The 21922-nt window shown below is 40.8% G+C and overlaps 1 protein-coding gene across 6 annotated transcripts in view; it reads right to left on the reverse strand.

Annotated features, from left to right (window-relative positions):
• Window positions 1-657: 657 nt before the first annotated feature.
• The window catches only part of LOC131258227 (uncharacterized), a 65755-nt gene continuing 44490 nt past the window's right edge, over window positions 658-21922 (reverse strand). Inside the window, exons 6-15 of one of the 6 annotated variants that reach the window (XM_058259386.1) lie at window positions 5030-5245; window positions 4711-4938; window positions 4235-4444; window positions 3901-4131; window positions 2481-2698; window positions 2077-2370; window positions 1887-1991; window positions 1729-1803; window positions 1332-1615; window positions 658-1231 (exon numbers count right to left, since the gene is read on the reverse strand). In XM_058259386.1, coding sequence (XP_058115369.1) covers window positions 1150-1231; window positions 1332-1615; window positions 1729-1803; window positions 1887-1991; window positions 2077-2370; window positions 2481-2698; window positions 3901-4131; window positions 4235-4444; window positions 4711-4938; window positions 5030-5245 — 1943 coding nt within the window. In that variant the 3' untranslated portion in view covers window positions 658-1149. Of the gene's footprint in view, window positions 1232-1331; window positions 1616-1728; window positions 1804-1886; window positions 1992-2076; window positions 2371-2480; window positions 2699-3900; window positions 4132-4222; window positions 4445-4710; window positions 4939-5029; window positions 5246-21922 lie in introns of all 6 variants that reach the window. The other 5 variants (XM_058259385.1, XM_058259389.1, XM_058259387.1 and 2 more) reach the window with 5 other exon arrangements.

Below are 21922 nucleotides of genomic sequence, written 5' to 3' on the forward strand. Positions count from 1 at the left end.
CTAATAATGGTCCCTATGGCATGTGTGTTCGACATTTCGCCACCAATGTGAGAGAGAGAGAGAGAGAGAAACCCAATCTAAGATTTAATAGTACAACAGAGAAAAAAAAAAGAAAAACATTTATGGCCACACCGATATGATCTAGTACATTACGAATGGCTGCCTACATAACCAAAAAGGCGAATTGTGATAAAAACACTGTAATTATTTTCAATTAATGAAGTTACTAAAGGAACTAATTTTCATACTCAACAAAGTATCAGTGAACATTATCTCTAATCACAAATAGGTAGCGCTTTAGGAAATTTGAAATTATTTGCATTCAATGTATATTCCTGGAAGAGGCGTGTACACTGATTACAGAGAATTTTCTAAATTGTTATCTACCGTAAAAGTAGCAACAGTGTTCTGGTGATACTTCATGCCTATGAAATTTGGGTCCTTCAGTGACTTGATTAATTGAAGACAAATGAAAACAAAAAAAGCTTATGTTACCTTCCCAAATGACCTGATAAGTGTCTTTTTTCTTTGGAAATCTTCTGAAAACAACATATAATGAGAATCCACACTGCAAGAAGGAAAAAAATAATAGATTTGTGGATGCACTGATATGGTATAATACTTTTAAAATGGCTGCCTATGTACCCAATATAGGAATTGAGATCAAGTAACTACATGGTTCTTTTGATATTCAAATCAAAACATTTTACACACAATCGGAGGAAAACTCGAACCAAATTACACCAGAAACCTGTGTAGATTACTGGCATGCAAATATTTGATTAAGAAATACACAAACAATCCGCAATCAATGGAAAAAACGATGCTAAAGATTAAATGAAACAAAGAGGCACCACCTGCAATTAGAAAACACAACTTCATAATCTAACGATCCTTAATCCTATAGCCTGGTCTAGAAGTTTAAAAAATAATAATAACAAAACAACTGAACAATCAAGTTTCCGTCAACACTTTAGGGCCAACCAAGAATTTCACCCAGCATCACATCTCCAAATGTTTTGTCATCACCAAACAACTCCCAAGTGGGAATCTCGATACCATCTATTACGACCCTGATATGCTCTGGAGAGATGCCCATATTGTCTCTCATCAATCACCCACTAGCAACAACCCGACCACGAATATCTGTCAAATGGCAAATTTCTTTTGTTTGTGGAATTGGGACCGAGTCTTCTTAAAGACTCCAGGCATCACCGGATCGATGGTAGGCCTACAAATAAAATTATTGTTTTAGTGAAGTAACTAAAGATGCTATTTTATCTTCTTTTTTTAATATTAATGATGTCACTTTATTGTGGCAAATGCGATACCTGAGATGCGATTGTGTCGGGGAGCAGTCTGCTTGTTGACCTTGACGAGCAATCTGCTGCCTAATGTCAGCCAACTGTTGCTCCACACTCATACGAAATGCCTTTTCCTCATCCAACCTCTTTAGCATTTCGGCCATTGCTGCTTCCATTCTGGACTCAACGGACATACGTGCTCTCCTCTCAGTTTGAGCTTCTTCCATGTAGGGAATGGAAGCCATAATAGTGGTCTTAGAAATACCCTCACCCATGCCCCTAATAATTCCCCTGCTATCACGACCACAAACCTATACAATATTTTTTTTGGGATTAGCGATGCATGTATATTACATGGAAAAAAAAACACAAAAACAAACAAAAAAAAACTGTGTATATAAAGTGAGGAGGATGAATGAAAAACCTGTGCAACCGGGTCATGGTCTAAATCCCTTTGTGTACTGGCAGGGTCACTAGCAATTATTGATTTTATTTTTTCCTATGAAAGAAATAGTTGTTTCAATAAATCCTTTGTTATACTTGAATGCAAAAACTGGTTAATAAATGAATAATTGTTCTCACCATTGTGGTGCTCAGCTCTTGTGTAGGGTAAGACCCATCGGATCTAGTATGGGTGGCCACATACAAGTCTGTTCTGGTGATGATAGTATTTGGATTTTCCTTTTGCTGTAATTGTATAAGCAAATCAGCTGACACAATTCTTATTCTTCAATTGAATTGTAAAAAAAAAATGAAGCTGGATACAAATTACCATTTTCTCTGCCGTCCTAGCAGCTCCTCGTCTACCAGTCGTGTGAGGGCGTTTCATCTCTTTTCTGGAAGCCTTTCCATTTTCACGACGACTGATTGACTGTTCCATAGACTCTACATCAACGAAACTGTCCCACTCTTCTTGCTTCACACCTTTAGGACAATTTCTTTTTCTCTCGGCATCTTGATCAAACCTATCATAATGTTTTCTCAATTCCCACTTCCAATTCCTCAACGATTTGTTTACTTTCTGAAGGACCTTCGATCTGTACTTCACATCGATCTCATACGTATCCTATTTCATTATGGACAATCAGTCAAGTTTATTGTTTTTTATAAATTATCAGGCAACATGAATTACTTTGTAAAAATTATAAAGTAAACTAAAAAGATTTCCATGCTCACCCTAATCATAGACCATATATTATCCTTAACTGCAGCAGGTATACTGCGCCAATCAACGTATCTAATTGGACAGTATGTCCTGGTCAGTTGCCCTAAAAATGTGGAGAATGAAGCTGCGTTTTCTCCAACCGGCTGCCCAACTTGATTGAATTCAACTTGCTTCCTTGTGTTGCTACCTTGGGCAGAAGTCGAAGAAGCTCCTACATGCAACAAAATTCCTGAAATTTTTTTCAAACCATTAGTCATTTAATATGTTGCTATGGATTTTAAATAAATCTAATAGTTAGTAATAGGAGTTTTTACAAAACAGCATCTCATTATTATGTAATTGACATTCCAGTACGATTTTTAGAGGAAGAAGAGTGTGCAATGTATGAATAGTAAAGGGCCCAAATATCCGATCCATAGCTAAAGCACATCTTGAGAAGCACCACTTCCAAAGCAACAATAACTTCACACTCAATGATTTTGAGAAAGCGAGGCTACATATCCTCATTTGATTGATGTAGGACTCGCTGGCCCAAGAAAAAAGCTGACATAATGAGTGTTTTGATGAGTTTGGGTCAGCATGCATGAGGGAAGTTGCAAAGATCTTTTATGAGTTGTCCTTAAAGATGAGGACAAAATTGTCAACAGATCTTATGTCAATAGGTATCAATATGACCAAGAGCAAAACCAACAAAGGATAAGCTCCATGTTCAGATCAAATCAAATCCAATAATGAGTGGGATGCTCTCAAACCATATGGTAATATTTAAAGATGAATTCATGCAGGCAGAGATATTGATTATAGATGACAAATATAGTGAGAGTAGTGCCAAAGTGTCCTTCTTTCTGCAAGTGACCAAATTGCCCTTGAGTGCATAAAATGCCTCTAATGCATTTACAGGTGTCAAAATCCTATGATATTGATTTAAAATTGTGAACGAACCAGCTCATACTAACAGGGGGTGGTGTTAACTTAAACACCCATATAACGATTAAAAAAATGTGAATGGTAGTATGCCATCAACACAGCAAACAGAAGATAGGACATTTTTTTTTTTGATCTGCAAATAAATTTTACCAAGGATGTCCATTTTTATCATCTTGTGGTCTTTCTAGAGCTCAAGGATGGCAATTACCAACATCTACGTGTCACATCACTAAATTGCAATTGAATACTTTTCCATGTGAAGACATCACCACAATCATTATATATGCAGGTGATTACAAAGTATTATCAGAGTCCAATTTGTTGAGAATTCTTTGGAGTTGAGACTCCCACGTACCCATGGAATACTTGAGGAAGCAGATTGATTCGACATAGTAAACACAAAAGGAAGCTTAAGAAGGAAAAAAATAAAGAAAAGGACCAACAAATATTTCATAACTCATGAAAACAAATAATAAAGCAACTTTACAAACCCGATAAAGTTACCTTCACACGCGCCTTTGCTTTCACTCTCTTCATCATCAGTATATTCCTCGTCGTCGTCGTCATCACCACCACCACCACCACCAACACCATCATTTTTTTCAATTGCCAACCTGGACTTTGGGGGAGGAGTAATGAAATTGGATGTGGACTTTCGGTGAGAACTTGAGACAATGTTACTCATGTCAATGCCCAGCTTTTCTCTTTTCTTCTGCTTTTTGACATCTTTGATTTCTGAAGATGGAAAACACAAGGCATGGACTTATTTCAAATTAACTCATGAAAACGATTAATAAAGCAAGGTTACAAAACCCAATAAAGTTACCTTCACTCGCACCTTCGCTTTCACTTTCTTCATCATTAGTATCTTCCTCCTCATCACCACTACCACCACCACCATCATTTTTTTCCACTGCCAACCTGGGCTTTGGGGGAGGAATAATGAAATTGGATGTGGACCTTCGGTGAGAACTTGAGACAATGTTACTCATGTCAATGTCCGCTAGCTCTTTTCCTCTTTCCTTTCGCTTCTTGGTCTCTTTGATTTCTGAAGATGGCAAACACAAGGCATGGACTTATTTCCATGTGAAGACATCACCACAATCATTATATATGCAGGTGATTACAAAGTATTATCAGAGTCCAATTTGTTGAGAATTCTTTGGAGAAGACTTGAGGAAGCATATTGATTCGACATAGTAAACACAAAAGGAAGCTTAAGAAGGAAAAAATAAATAAAGAAAAGGACCAACAAATATTTTATAACTCATGAAAACAAATAATAAAGCAACCTTACAAACCCGATAAAGTTACCTTCACACGCGCCTTCGCTTTCACTCTCTTCATCATCAGTATCTTCCTCATCGTCATCATCATCATCATCACCACCACCAACACCATCATTTTTTTCAATTGCCAACCTGGACTTTGGGGGAGGAATAATGAAATTGGATGTGGACTTTCGGTGAGAACTTGAGACAATGTTACTCATGTCAATGCCCAGCTTTGCTCTTTTCTTCTGCTCTTTGACATCTTTGATGTCTGAAGATGGAAAACACAAGGCACGGACTTATTTCAAATTAACTCATGAAAACGATTAATAAAGAAACCTTACAAAACCCGATAAAGTTACCTTCACTCGCGCCTTCGCTTTCACTCTCCTCATCATCAGTATCTTCCTCCTCATCACCACCACCACCATCATTTTTTTCCGCCGCCAGCCTGGGCTTTGGGGGAGGAATAATGAAATTGGATGTGGACCTTCGGCGAGAACTTGAGACAATGTTACTCATGTCAATGTCCGCTAGCTCTTTTCCTCTTTCCTTTCGCTTCTTGGCCTCTTTGATTTCTAAAGATGGAAAACAAAAGGCATGGACTTATTTCACATTAATGTGAAAAAATAAATAAATATAAGCTAGCTTCATTTACTAATGCTTAATGCTAAGAGCCAAGCCCACATCAAATCATCATCATCATCTAAGCCTATCCCAATTAATTGATGTCAGCTACATGAATCTTATTCCCCTATTCCAATCTATCAAGGGCCAGACCTTCAGTTAGACCATATGTCATCAAGAATATTCTTACCACCTCCATCCACATTCTTTGGGCATTCACCTTACCCTTTTAGAGCCTTCAAATTGTGCCAACTCACTCCTTGGTCTATGTTGCACTCGTTGATTGTAATCGACCTATGTACTAGACTATTTGATAGCACATGATTGTAATCAACCTATGTAATAGTCTATTACATCACGCGTGTGTGAGGTTTGCACACTAATTGCCGGTCCCAAGCACGTAGAGGGTTGCATTAGGTTGGCAGCCAACGTCAAACTTATGCCATAACTTCCATTCAAACCCACATCAAAATATGACAAAATAGACAAAAAAGAATGAAGAAATTGGAAACCGATGGCATTGAAGTTTGATGAACAAGTTTTCAACTGCAACATTTAAAAGTAAGAATAGTTAAAATATTTGTTCTGAAAACCCAATTTGCTTCCCTGGACTAGTAGCATCCAAATATTATTGGTAATCAATGTTGCAATATCAAGCCAAAAAAATAGGATTGCTCATCACATATAAATTAACAATTGAAGCTTCCCAGATATGGTCTCCATCTAGCAGTATTTACCATGGAAACAGCAAAAATCATGCAAATGGACTTCCATAGTCCAGAATTATTAGTCACTTAACAGATTACTCTGGATGCAAGAAACCTATCCAGCACAAAATGCAGAACTTAGTGAATAAAACCACAAGCTACTATAGAAGAAACCAATTCAATGTTCCCAAACATGGTTTGCATAATCAGGAAGAGCAGTCAGTTGAGAGGAAAAAAGGTTGACATATTGAAGCAAGGAGTCGAGTGGTTCCATGATATGAGATTGGTAGATTAAATAATGAAATGTAATTAAAAATGCTTTTAAATTATGGAAATTTGAAAACAAGGAAAAGTAGTAGTAGGAAAAAGAAAGACAATAATAGAAGGGTAGTGGGACAACAAGCCTGTGTACCGAGTATTATCCCAATGCTAGAGTTCTAAGGGGGTGTTAGATTTTCATTTACCAGTATAATTCATGGTAAATGAATAACGATTATTTACCCATGTATTTGCAGCAGCAGTCCCAAGATTGACATTGACAAGGAGCTTGTTTGCAAAGTTTCCGACTTCATAGATTACTTTGGTACAATTTCCACATGTAAAATTTGTGGGGCCCACCATGATGTATGTTATCTTATCCATGCCGTCCATCCATTCCGCCAGCTCATTTTTGGGTATGGGCCCAAAAATAAGGCAGATCTGAAGCTCAAGTGGACCACACCATAGGAAATGGTGGGAATTGAACACCTAACATTGAAAACTTCTTGGGAGCCACAAAAGTTTTGGATCAAGATGATATTTGTGTAGACCCTTCATATATGTCAGTGTGATCTTATGAACAGGTTGGATGATTAGATACACATCCCAGTGGGCCCTAAGAAGGTTTCAATTTTGAATGGTGAACGTCATTAACCCCCCTTGTTTCCTGTGATGTGGTCCACTAGGCTTCCAATCTGACTCATTTTTTGGTTTGTGCCCCAAAATGAGATGGTAAAACGGATGGACAGCGTGGATCACACACACACATCACTGTGGGACCCACAGATTTTAACAGTACCCAATCCCTCTTTGATTTCATGCATTTGATGCTATTTTCGAGGCGTAATTACGTAGTTATTTTCCTCTCAAACAAACACCTTTCAAAAGTCATTATTAGCTATTTACCCAGATTTACATATGCAAGTGAAAAACAAACACCCCCTAAGGGCACACAAATTACAAAACCTTGAACGGTCGAGATGGTCAGCCCCCATTTTCTCACTTTCCCCTACAGCTAGGAGCACCCAGATTCCCCACATCCATAGGTTTCCAATAGCAACACATACCTACAGAGTTTCACTTTTATTGAACAGCTTTGGGACTTACGTGAAAGAACATGTCCATAAAAACCCGGTCACCCTTTTTCCTTCTAGATATTTTTCTTCAGTCAGGGGTAACCAGAATCCCAGATTCTATACATTTGCAACTGGAAGACACCATGCTTAACAGTGGCGCTTTTTTAAAAATATGTGGAAGCAAACATTCCAACCACCATAAATTTCCGTTGGTTACCCAGCGTGGGCCACCGAAGCCTCTATCCTATCATTGCCCAATTTTCCTAGAGGTCGATGAAGAAAATTGGGGCTATCTTTCAGGTTTGAAGTGATGTGGCTGGAGATGGAAGGATTTTCAAACTTGATTAACGACTGGTGGGGGTCCTTTGAGTAACAGGATTTGCGGGCTTCATATTAAGCCAGAAATTGAAGCGTCAAAAAGGTAAAATCTTAGCTTGAAGGAGGGAAGTGTTTGGGAGGAGAGATGGAAAAAAGAAAATATCCTAGCAAGATTCAGGAGCTCGACATCATGGCAGAAGAGAGAGCAGTCAGAAGAAGAAAAATTGACTCCCCATAAGCTAGGGCAAGATTACTCAAGACACCCAAGGGAGTAAGACATCAAGTGGAGGCAACGCTCATGTGCCACGTGGCTCAAGGAAAGTGATAAAAACACAAGCTTCAGCCACAAATTCGCAAGTGGCCAAGCTAGATGCAACAAGATTTTCAGCATTACGGTCGAGGATGAGAGGATTGAAGAAAAAGATAGTGTAGTGCAGTGGTCCAGTTCTACAAAAAGCTATTGACTGAAGAAGGTTAGATAAAGGCCAAAACTAGAGAATTTTCCCTTTAGAAGCCTTTCTGGGGAAGAACCAGAGCTGGTTGAGAATTATTTCTGAGAAGAAGCCAAAAAGGTCGTGGATAGGGTTGTACATCGAGTCAAGTCGAGGTGGGCCAAGCTTGGCTTGGCTCGTCCGTGCTCTCCTCGAGATCGAGCTCAACTCGAGATTACCATTGGAGCTTGGCTTGTTTGTCAAACCTTTCGAGCCGAGCTCAAGGCAAGCTAGTGGATCGAGTTGAGGAGAGCTTATCTCGAGTCGAGTCGAGCCTGCTCCTAACTCGACCCAACCCAGCACGCAACCCGCACCCGACCCAACCCAGCAACCCGACCCAACCTACACCCGACCCAACCCAACCCCCAAATCAAATATTAGTATATATAATATTAGATAGAGCCATAGAGGATACCTTATTGTTGGTGCTCAAAGAGAGAGAGAGAGAGAGAGAGAGAGAGAGAGAGAGAGACGAGCTCGAGCATGGCGGGTTAGGAAAGGAAGGGAAATGGTAAGAAAAGGACGGACGGGTGTGTGTGTGTGTGTGTGTGTGTGTATGTGTGTGTGTAATAGCCGAGCCGGGTTCGAGTCAAGTCGAGTCAAGCTCCTATGTTTGAACTCAGTGTTGAGTATCAAATATTGCATATTTCCCTTGTTTATATCTTGGTTTTATGAAAATGATAATGCTTAATGGTATATTTTATACGTGTTTGTATTGCGAGGTGAATCTAAGAGCTTAGATTGAAAAGAATGCTGAAAGCATGGATTTGATGCTCAAGAATCACCAAGGCAAAGGATGGATCTTAGGAGACCAAGAATAAAGAATCCACATGCCAAAGATCCAAGGAAACCAAGTACATGGGATAGAGAAAGGACCTCAAAGACTTTAGAACCCGCAACAGAAAAACAGACAAGTTCGGTCCAATCGAAATCGCACAAAACAGTCCAACGGAAATTCATAGCTAATTCGGTCCAACCGAAACCCAGTTCGGTGCGACCGAAACAAAAAGCTTCAACGTTGAAAGGAGTTAATTCAGTTCGATTGATGACTGATTTGGTCCGACCGAAACTTAAGCTTGGTCCGACCAAACTCAAGCTTGGTCCAACCAAAATTGGGCAACTGCTGAAACAAAATCATGTCTCGATTCGGAATCGACTTCGGTCCGACCAAAGGTGACTTTAGTCCGACCGATGCGTAACGCGGCTGCGTAAATTGAGGTGGTTTCAAGATCGGATTGCGGAAATTCCAAGGCGATGCGTAAGATGGAGCTTCAAAACTATAAATAGGAGTCCCTCGGATGTTCCTAGGTATCTTTTAAGGTTCAAGGAGTAGAGCCGAAGGGTGGAGCAGCCTCCCAAGAGTTTTTCTTCTTCTTCCTTAGTTTATTTGCATGCTTTGTTTAAGATATTTTGGTTTAATCATGTCTATAGTTAACTAAACCTCTTAGCTAGGGCTAAGAGGTGAAGCTTACAGCGTGTTGGGATGTTTATCTTGCTTTGATTCTTGTTTATGTTGAACTTCATTGATTTCTAGCTTGATTTTAAGGAATATTATCTATTTTCTATGGTTTATTGTGACTCAAATTACAATAGACGCTACGTTAGCTTTGAAAGTTTTCTTTTCCTATTCGACATTGTGGGATTGGTAAATCTTGTTGTTCACCATCGTCTCCTGGGCATGGTAGGGTGATGGAATCCCTTCCAATCATCACAATTCTCATCCATTGAGGGCTAGTTCAATGAAGAGTTTAGAGATTTGGCTATCTCATCTTCCAACTACATAAGATAGGACTCTGATTCCAGTTGTGTTTCTTGAATCAAGTAAGGTAGCATCTTGATAGCTACAAGTGGATCCTTGGCACCCTAGTTTCCACCTTTCAATTGATAGTTTAAACATTATTCATAATTACTCCCTTTTATTCAAAATTCAGATTTAGATCTTCTTCTAGTTTTACTTCTAGTTACTTTCAGAATACGTATAAGTTTAGTTCTTATGGATTCGACCTCAGTCTCACCAAGTTATTACTACATCGCAACCCTACACTTGGGGTTGCGAACAAGTTTTTGGCACCGTTGCTGGGACTATGGCTACGTTTTTCTAAGATTAATTGGTATTAGAATTAGTTTAGGATTAGGGTTAAGTTTTTGTTTTTAGGTTAGAATTTTCTAGAAACTAACATTGTTTTCTATTTTGTAAGATCCTAATCTAGCAACTTCAATCTAGTAACTTCTTTCCAATTCTCTCTCTTTCTTTTCTTTCCTAGATTTCTTATTTGCTTTAGTTTTCTTTTTCTTAGGTTTAGTTTTTAGTTATTTGAGGGCTGAGAGTGTTTTATGCCCAAGTGGGTCCGTGACAACACTCTCCGTCTTTTTGAGTGAAGGAGGATTAGTCGAAGGGTTGCCTATCTATCACCAGATTAGACACCACTTAAGATCCTCAGAGTCAATTGAAGTGATGGCTGCAAATCAACCTCAACCTCCAGTTGAGGAAATCCAAGATGAAAACGAGGTGCATAATGCACCCTCGCCGCGTACTCTATGAGATTATTTACAACTGGCGGGGGCACCTTCCTGCATGGTCTTTCCACTTAATGCAAGAAAAGTGGATATCAAACCTAGAGTGATACAACTCCTTCCTAAATTCCATGGACTAGATTCTAAAAGTCCATACTTGCACATCATAGATTTGGTAAGATTATTGCGACACTACACTTTCCAAACGTGTCTGAGAACATAGTGCGGCTAAAATTATTTCCCTTCTCATTGAAGGAGAAGACAAAGATGTGGATGCACCCCGTTTCATAAGACTAATATTTTAAGGCAATCATGAACTTTGCCTAGAAAGAAGAAGAGACCTTCTTCCAATACTGGGAAAGGTTCAAAGATCTCACGAATTCCTGTCCACACCATGGCTATGAAATATGGCGAACAATTAGTTTCTTATATAACGGATTAATTTCACCAATACGCCAGTTCGTAAAGATGATGTGTAATGGTGAATTTATGAATAAGGAGGCCGAAGATGCATGGGATTACCATAATCAATTAGCAGAAAATGCGCAATCATGAGACACCTCCCCAAGACCCACCATTTCTAAGCCTACTCAATCAAAGGAAATGGGAGGAATTTATGCCTTAAAAGAAGAAGATGATATGAGTGCAAGGGTGGCCAATCTCACAAGGAAAGTTGAGGCCATGGAACTTATGAAGGCAGAATCTATCAAACCCAGGAAGGCTAAGAAAGTTGTTTGTGGTTTTTGTGCTTGCAACATACACACAACTGAAAATTGTCCTACTATTCCTGTTTTTCAAGAGATATTGAATGAGCAGTCAAATGCCATGAACAACGACCAAAGACCTTTCAAAAGACTCACCTCGAACACATACAACTCTAGCTAGAGGAACCATCCAAATTTCAGTTGGAAGAATGGACAAATGGTTAATCCACAAGAGGTCTTTACGCAATTCCTAAATCAAAAGAAGCCTCGAGAGGATCCGGTTTTAAAACACATCCAAAACCAAGAGCTTTTCAATCAAGGCACATTATAAGCCTTTCAAGACCTTACTAAGGTCAATCAACGGATTGAGTCACACTTAACGATTGGAGAGAAAGGAACTCTTCCAACCCAACCTCTCCCCAATCCAAAGCCACGATATGAAATAAGTGACCCAAGCTCTTCAAATCAAATAGAGCAAGATAAGTCTATCACCACTCTTAGGAGTGGAAAGACAATTGACAAATCCATCCCGATAAGGGCTGAAAAGCTTAAGGACCCGGAAGAAGATGAGAATGATAAGACCTAGCATTGCCCAACATGGATTAGTATCGGAACCTCAAAGTAAGCCGATTGCGCCGTTCCCTCAACGGTTAATTGCACCAAAACTTCTAACTCCTAGGATATTCTAGAAGTGCTTAAACAAGTGAAGGTCAACATCCCTCTACTAGATGTCGTTAAAGAAATCCTTTCATATGCCAAACTTCTGAAAGATTTATGTACGACCAAAAGAAAGTAAAATATTCAAAAGAAAATCTTTTTGACAGAAAAAGTGAGTGTCATCCTCAAGCAAGATGTGCCATAAAAACACAAAGATCCCGGTAGCCCAACCATCACTTGTGTAATTGGTAACTACCGGATTGAGCACGCACTTCTTGACTTGGGGGTGAGAGTAAATCTGATTCCTTACTCGGTCTACGAACAACTGGATCTTGGTGAATTAAAACTTACCCGGACCACATTACAACTTGCTGATCGCTCAGTTCGTGTACCAAGAGAAATGATTGAAGATGTGTTGGTCCAGGTTGATAAATTCTATTATCCAATGGATTTTATTGTTCTAGATACTCAACCCATCGTAGATGTGAGCACTCAGATACCCATCATTCTTGGTCGCCCATTCCTTGCTACATCAAATGCTTTCATTAATTGTAGGAATGGAATTATGAATTTATCTTTCGAAAATATGAGATTGGAGCTCAACATCTTTTTCAATATGAGCAAACAGATAGAGAATGATGACGATACCCACAATATTAACATGATCGATTCTTTCGTGGAAGATAGAGCACTCTTGACTCTATACTTTGATCCTCTAAAGACGTGCTTGGCTCACTCCCCTGATTTAGATGATGATATGATTAGGGAGATCGATGTCTTGCTTGATGTTGCGCTGATACTTGAAATTAGCCGGTGGAGGCCACAATTTGAAAAATTGCCCCAAACCGACGTAGTGCATCTATCGTCTAGTCTCCAGGCACCGAAGCTTGACCTAAAACTTTTGCCCACCGATCTTAAATATGTCTACTTAGGTCAAGATGAGACATACCCAATGGTGATATCTTCCTACCTTGAGCAAGAACAGGAGAGTATGCTTATCTCTACTCTCATTAAGCATAAAGGAGCCCTTGGATAGTCAATTACGAACCTCAAGGGAATTGATCATTTGATTTGTACTCACCGCATTCATCTTGAGGATAATGCGAAGACCTCCCGACAACCACAGCGTCAATTAAATCCAAACATGAAGTGGTTAAAGGAGAGGTACTTAAGTTGTTGGATGTGGGTATCATATACCCTATATCCGACAGTCGATGGGTGAGTCTAACTCAGGTGGTTCCTAAGAAGTCCGGAATCACCATCATATCTGATGCGGACACAAGTGCATTCAAGGTGTACCAACGAAGAAAGCACCAACCACAAGTGTCGTCCTTGTGGATAGGCGAATATTGAGGAGCTGAAGACCTTTCACATGTGATTGGACATATAAAAGACCCCACTTAGGGAAGACACATGTGAAGGAAGATTGGAGAAAAAAGACCGAGCGCCCAAACTTTCCCATACTTATGTTATTTGCGCGTTTTTTGACTTAGGGGTCTTTTAGTAATCTTATATCTTTATTTGCTTATCCTAGGGGTATTTTAGTAATTTTATGTCTTTATTTGCTTATTTAAGTGGGGTAAAGCCCTAAACTCGAATTTCAACTATTGATTAATGAAAAGCAAACCCTTTGGTTGCCTCCTTCCTCTCTTCTCTCTAATGGTGCTTCTTCTCTCCCCTTGTTCTTCTTCTAATTTCTTCTTGTGCCCCTCCAACTTCTTCAAGGTAATAATTTTCTTCCTTCTATTTTCTAGTTTTGGCTAATCCTTCTTCGATCAAAATCTTGAGAACCGATCTAAACCCTAAATCCTCAAATTCTCAAATCCCAAATCAGAGAAACTTCTTGGTTCTTCGGACTAGTGATCTTCATTGATCGATTGAGTGTGACCATGCAAGATCGGGAGGTCTCATCCCTCGCCGGATCCAACCCAAGTAGTAATTGAATTCCATAACCCATGGTTGTAGTGATGGCCCGCTCCATTGCATGTTTCCTTTATGATTTTCTCAGTTATGATGATTACTGTTAGAATTTTAGATCATTTATTCCTTTTATTTCCGCTGTTTAATTGTGTCCATGAGCATGCATCATAATTAGGGCTATCCTGTGTCAAATTTGGTATCAGAGCCTAGGCTTGCATGGTTTTGGTCTAGATCGAGTTATCAAATTAGGGTTTTGATTTTTAGGTTTAACTTAGGAAAGTTCCAGGTTTAGAAAGTTTTCAATTTTAGAAACTTTCCAATTTTAGAAAGTTCCTAATCTGGAAAATTTCCAGATTTGAGTTGTTTCCTGTTTCAACTTAATTGTGTCAGTTCATAGTAGTTTTGCATTCATCTCATTCATCTTGAAAGTCATAACACCTAGTAGTCTAGTTAGGTAGAGTTTGGTTCAAGTCTTCATTGTATGCCCACGAGAAGAGGTAAAGGTTTCGGACTTCAACCTACCATGAATAACGAGCAGTTATCTGAGCAACTTGCTCAATTGATACAAAAGATAACCGCCCTAGAAGCGGGTCAAAGGCATGAGTTTGCCCGCCTTGAGAACCAAATTACCACTACTATGACTAAGGTGGAGCAACTAGAGGCGTCCCAAAAGGAAAACCCCGTTGTAGGGGAAGATGCGCACTCCCAAGTGGAAGGAATCATTGAAGAACGCACTGCCACACGTGGTGGTAGTGATGATAGAGATCGTGGTAACGGTCGTGGTGTGGTGCGAGAGGCACGAGCCACATGTGGTCATCAAGACCGCTATGATCCAGATGAGCGTGCGATGAAGAGTGTGAGAGTTGAGGCCCCGAGTTTTGATGGGCGCTTGGATCCCACGACGTTCCTTGACTGGGTTGCTGACATGGACCACTACTTTGAGTGGTATGGCATGTTGGAAAACCGTCAAATGCGGTTTGCTAAGATGAAGCTTGTGGGTCAAGCCAAGCTCTTCTGGACCAACACCGAGCGTAGGATAGAGAGAGTTGGTAGAGCCCCTATCACACATTGGTATGAGATGAGAGAGAAGTTGAAGGAGAAGTACCTTCCTCTCTCATACCATCAGAAGCTCCTTGACCAATGGCAATCCTTACGCCAAGGGTCAATGCCTGCCGCTGACTACATCGCTAAATTTGAAGAGTATGTGATGCGATGTGATATCCGAGAAGACCCTCTAGTAACGCTCTCGCGTTTCAAGACGGGCCTTTGTGCGGATCTTCAGCGCGAGCTTATTACTCGGCCCTTAACGGACTTAGATGAAGCATATCAAGTCGTGCAGGAGTTAGAGCAATATCTGAAGGCTCCTGTCGTTCGTCGTTTTGAGTCTCGAGACTCCAGTGCTAGATCTAGTTCCCAAGGAACTAGACCTAACATTGGTAGTCAACCTAGGGCACAGGCGACCATTCCGCCTAGGCCTAGGGAGGACAAGGGCAAAGGGGTTCTTAGTGCCGGTCCTAGTAACATGAGCCAAGTGAGGTGCTATGAGTGTGGCAACCTTGGCTACATGTCTAATCAGTGTCCTACGAAGAGCCGTGGGAGAGCCTTAGTTATAGGCGAGCCCCACGAGGGTGGAGATGACCAGGGTGATTATGAAGTTGAAGAGTATCACCCTAAAGGAGGACTTACTGATGAAGAAGTGGATTGAGAAGCAACGCTTGCAGTAGTCAGGCGTGTGTTAGCTCAGTCTAGAAGTAGTGCTGACTGGTGTCGAAGCACTATCTTCTACACTATTGCCAAGTGTGGTGAAAAGAATTGTAAGGTGATAGTGGACAGTGGAAGTTGTCAGAATGTGATTTCCACTAGCACCTTAGATCGCTTAAAACTGAAATCCACACCTCATCCAGACCTGTATAAAGTTTCTTAGGTTGACAAGACATCCCTACCTGTCACCCAGCAATATCTAGTCCCCATCGAGTTTGGGTCATACAAAGAGTCCCTGTGGTGTGATGTTTTACCTATGGATGTGGGACATGTTATCCTAGGTAGACCGTGGCTATTCGATAATGATGTCACGATCTTTGGCCGTTCGAATGCGTGTACTTTTATGTATAATGGTAAAAAGATTAAGCTTAATCCCATGCCACCTGAGAATACACTAGGGAAGAAGGATGAGAAGGCAAGTGAGCCTAGAGAAATGGGGAAATCCAAACCTAAGTCTTTACATATATTCAGCGCAAGAGAGTTTGAAAAAGAGGCTAAGGAGGATTCTATGGTGTATGCCCTTGTGGCTAGAGAAATTACACCTGAGGTTCCATCAGAGTTGCCTTGTGAGGTGACCTCGGTCCTGAAGGAATACAGTGATGTATTTCCTGAAGACTTACCAAATGAGTTGCCACCTATGAGGGACATACAGCATGCCATTGATCTTGTCCTAGGGTCTACTCTACCGAACCTTCCTCACTATAGGATGAACCCTGCAGCGCATGCAGAGTTGAAGAAGCAAGTTGATGAGCTTCTGCAAAAGGGTTTCATCCAAGAGAGTATGAGCCCGTGTGCCGTGCCTGCATTGTTGACGCCAAAGAAAGACGGCACGTGGCGCATGTGTGTGGACAGTCGTTCCATAAACAAAATTACTGTCAAGTATAGGTTCCCTATACCTAGACTTGATGATATGCTTGACATGATGGCCAGGTCCACTATATTCTCTAAGATAGACCTCAAAAGTGGATATCACCAAATTCGTATACGCCCAGGAGATGAGTGGAAGACGGCGTTTAAGACGAAAGATGGGCTGTATGAGTAGTTGGTCATGCCCTTCGGCTTGACTAACGCACCCAGTACTTTCATGCGGGTGATGACACAAACTTTGAGGCCGTTCATGGAAAAATTCCTAGTGGTGTACTTTGACGATATTCTTATTTATAGTACCACTAAGGAATCACACCTTGAGCATTTAAAGAAGGTCTGTAGTGTCCTTAGGAAGGAAAAGTTGTACGCTAATCTTAAGAAATGTGCATTCATGTCTAACCAGGTTGTGTTCTTAGGATTTATAGTGTCATCTGAAGGGATGCGTGCAGACCCTGAAAAAGTCAGGGCCATAGTTGAGTAGCCAGAACCAAGGAACATTCATGAGGTGCGAAGTTTTCACGGCCTAGCAACTTTTTATCGTCGGTTCATTAGGGGTTTTAGCACGATCATGGCTCCCATTACCGAGTGCATGAAAAAGGGAGAGTTCGTGTGGTTTAAAGCCGCCATCAAGGCTTTTAAAGAAATTAAGGGCAAGATAGTGGAAGCTCCTGTCATGCGTCTACCTGACTTTTCTACAGTCTTTGTAGTAGCGTGCGATGCGTCTGGTGTCGGTATAGGTGGAGTGTTGAGTCAAGAAGGACACCCAGTGGCCTATTTCAGTGAGAAACTGAATGAGGCAAAACAAAAATACTCCACTTACGACAAAGAATTTTATGCGGTAGTGCAATCCCTGAGACATTGGCGACACTACCTCCTACCGCAAGAATTCGTTTTGTTTTCTGACCATGAGGCGTTGAGATATTTGCATTCTCAGAAGAAACTCAACCCAAGGCATGCCAAGTGGGTAGCGTTCTTCAGGAATATTCGTTTGTTTTGAAACATAAGGCCGGGGTTGAAAACAAACCAGCAGATGCCCTTAGTAGGAGAGTGGCGTTGCTCAACTCCTTGAGTGTAGAGGTAGTCGGATTTGAGCAACTGAAAGATGAATACCCCATATGTCCTGATTTTGGGGGTACTCACGCGTCGCTCTCTAGTGACCAGCATATTATGGGTGAATATGTTCTTAAAGATGGCTTTCTTTTCAAGGGAGAGACTTTGTATTCCCCGTATGTCCCTTCGTGAATTCCTCATCTGGGAGCTTCATTCAGGAGGGATAGCTGGCCATTTTGGTCGTGATAAGACCATTGCCCTCGTGGAAGATCGTTTCTATTGGACAAGCCTCAAGCGAGACGTAGCCAAAGTTTTAGGGCAGTGTCAAACATGTCAGGTGGCAAAGCAAAGAAAGCAAAATACCGGGCTGTACACGCTATTGCCAGTGCCACATGCTCCGTGGCAGGACATTAGTATGGACTTCGTGCTCGGGCTTCCCAAGACTATAAAAAAGCACGATTCCGTTTTTGTCGTTGTGGACCGTTTTTCTAAAATGGCGCATTTCCTCCCATGTTCGAAGACGTCAGATGCGTCTCATGTTGCTCGTCTTTTTTTTTATGGTGTGGTGCGTCTCCATGGGTTACCTAAAACCATAGTGTCTGATCGTGATGTTCGATTTACTAGCTATTTTTGGAAGACACTGTGGCACATTATGGGAACTCGTTTGCAATTTTCTACTGCTTACCACCCACAAACAGATGGTCAAACTGAAGTGGTAAACCGTAGCCTTGGAAATCTTCTACGTTGTCTAGTGGGTGAACATGTTAAGACTTGGGACCTAATTTTACCAACTGCTGAACTTGCTTATAATGGGTCAGTTAATAGATCTACAGGGTTGAGTCCTTTTGAAATTGTAAGTGGTTATAAACCTAGAATGCCCATAGATCTCTTACCTATGTCTGTTACCCAAAGGTCTTCTGAGTCAGCCGATGCATTCGCACGCCATATTCATGATTTGCATACACATATTAGACAGCGGTTAAATAAGAGCAATGATGATTATAAAGTTTCAGCTGATTCTCATCATAGAGTGCAAGAATTTCAAGAAGGAGACTATGTAATGGTGCGAATAAGGCCAGAGCGATTCTCTCAAGGATCTGCAAAGAAATTACAAGCACGTAGTGCTGGACCATTCAAGATATTACAAAAGGTTGGGTCCAACGCGTATCGAGTTGACCTTCTACCTGAAACGAGCATTAATTCAACTTTTAATGTGGAAGATCTAGTCCATGCCCATACTCCCATTGTTGATACATCGTCCCTTTCATGACCTTTTTCTGAGTTTGCTACCCAACCCCTTCCACCCCCTCCTCCACCCATTACCCATAAAGAAGCAATTGAGGAAATCTTGGATGACGAGATAGTATCCACGAGAGATGGGGGTTTCCAAAGGTATCTTGTCAAGTGGAAAAACAAACCATCGTCTGAATCTACGTGGCTGTCGGGCGACGCATTGCAGGGTATTGATCCAGATCTACTCGAGCGCTACAAAAGTTTCAACTCGTCGGAGTCGAGTTTTTCTCACCCGAGGGGAATTGATGCGGACACAAGTGCATTCAAGGTGTACCAACGAAGAAAGCGCCAACCACAAGTGTCGTCCTTGTGGATAGGCGAATATTGAGGAGCTGAAGACCTTTTACATGTGATTGGACATATAGAAGACCCCACTTAGGGAAGACACATGTGAAGGAAGATTGGAGAAAGAAGACCGAGCGCCCAAACTTTCCCATACTTATGTTATTTGCACGTTTTTTGACTTACTTAGGGGTCTTTTAGTAATCTTATATCTTTATTTGCTTATCCTAGGGGTATTTTAGTAATTTTATGTCTTTATTTGCTTATTTAAGTGGGATAAAACCCTAAACTCGAATTTCAACTATTGATTAATGAAAAGCAAACCCTTTGGTTGCCTCCTTCCTCTCTTCTCTCTAATGGTGCTTCTTCTCTCCCCTTGATCTTCTTCTTCTAATTTCTTCTTGTGCCCCTCCAACTTCTTCAAGATAATAATTTTCTTCCATCTATTTTCTAGTTTTGGCTAATCCTTCTTCGATCAAAATCTTGAGAACCGATCTAAACCCTAAATCCCCAAATTCTCAAATCCCTAATCCGAGAAACTTCTTGGTTCTTCGGACTAGTGATCTTCATTGATCGATTGGGTATGACCATACAAGATCGGGAGGTCTCATCCCTCGCCGGATCCAACCCAAGTAGTAATTGAATTCCATAACCCATGGTTGTAGTGATGGCCCGCTCCATTGCATGTTTCCTTTATGATTTTCTCAGTTACGATGATTACTGTTAGAATTTTAGATCATTTATTCCTTTTATTTCCGCTGTTTAATTGTGTCCATGAGCATGCATCATAATTAGGGATGTCCTGCGTCAATATCCAATGCCGACAATGAACTCGTGCCAACTAGAGTCACCACTAGTTGGAGAATGTGCATTGACTACAGAAAGTTGAATACCGTCACAAGGACCACTTTCCTTTGCCCTTCATTGATCAAATTTTGGAAGGCCTAGCTAGTCATTCTTACTACTGCTTCCTTGACGAATATTCGGGCTACAATCAGATAGAGATAGCCCTTGAAAAACAAAAAAAAAAGACAATGTTCACGTCCCTTTGGCACCTTTGCTTACCGAAGGATATCATTTGGATTGTGTAATGCCCCCGCCACTTTTCAGGGATGCATGTTAAGTATATTTTCTGACATGATGGGGCAATATTTAGAGGTCTTCATGGACAACTTCTCAATCTTTGGTCCATCCTTCAACGAGTGTTTGAAAAATCTTTAAAATGTGCTGAAGCGATGTGAGGAAAAGAATCTGGTTCTGAATTAGAAGAAGTGTCATTTCATGGTCCCTAAGGGAATAGTTCTTAGACACATAATTTCGTCCAAGGGAATTGAGGTGAATAAGGCCAAAATCGATCTTATCTCTAACCTACCTCCACCTAAAAGCATACGCGACGTGCGATCCTTCTTAGGACACTGGATTCTACAAGCGATTCATAAAGGACTTTAGTCATCTCTCTCGTCCTTTATGCAATCTACTTCAAAAGGATGTACCATACAAGTGGACTGAATAATGCCAAAAAGCTTTCACTAATCTCAAGGGCATGTTGACTACCGCTCCTATCATGCAGGCACCCAACTGGAGCATCCCTTTTGAGATTATGTGCGATGCGTCTGACTATGCTATTAGGGCGGTGTTAGGCCAGAGAAAAGAGAAGAAGCCCTATGTGATTCATTATGCGAGTAGAACTCTAAATTCTACACAAGTAAACTACTCTACTACGAAGAAGGAACTCTTAGTCGTAGTGTTCGCTTTGGACAAATCCAGGTCCTACTTAATCGGATCCAAGATCATCATCTACATTGACCATGTGGCGCTAAAGTATCTACTTTCTAAGACGGATGCTAAGACTCGCCTGATAAGATAGATCCTCCTACTCTAAGAATTTGATATTGAAATACGAGACAAAAAATGAGTAGAAAACGTAGTGGCCAACCACCTTTCTCGACTTGACCTCCTTAATTCCCTAAAGCCGACACCGATAAACGATATGTTCCCTGACGAACAATTGTTTAGACTCCCAATTACCTCGGTTTACTGACATTGCAAATTATCTTGCTACAGGTTTCACGCTGACACATTGGACTGCGCAACATAAGAAAAAATTCTTCACCGAGGTATATAAGTTCTTCTGGGACGATCCATATTTATTTAAATATTGCCCAGACCAAATTCTAAAGAGGTGTGCCAGACAACGAACACCAAACTGTCATCTCCTTTTGTCATTCTCAGGCCTGTGGTGGTCACCTTTCTGCTAAAAAGACCACGGCCAAAATCCTGCGATGCAGCTTTTACTGGCCCACAATGTTCAGAGATACTAGTGAGTTTTGCAAAGCCTGCGAGCGTTGTCAGAAATTGGGAGGATTGTCTCATCGAAATATGATGCCTCTGAACCCCATTCTTATCATTGAAGCATTTGATTGTTGGGGCATCGATTTCATGTGACCATTCCCCCAATCCTTTGGGAATATTTACATTTTGTTAACAGTAAACTATCTCACTAAATGGGTCGAAGTGATCCCGTACCAGAACAATGATCATAGAACGGTCATTAGATTCTTAAAAGAAAACATCATTTCCTGATTCAGAATGCCTCGGGCCATCATTAGTGATGGAGGTTCACATTTTTGTAATAGGCCATTTGCGAACATAATGAAGAAATATGGCATCTCTCAAAAAGTGAGCACTCCATTCCACCCACAGACAAACAGCCAAGCCGAGATTTCCAAT

Source organism: Magnolia sinica, chromosome 10 (assembly GCF_029962835.1).
Source record: "Magnolia sinica isolate HGM2019 chromosome 10, MsV1, whole genome shotgun sequence".
NCBI classification, from domain to species: Eukaryota; Viridiplantae; Streptophyta; class Magnoliopsida; order Magnoliales; family Magnoliaceae; genus Magnolia; species Magnolia sinica.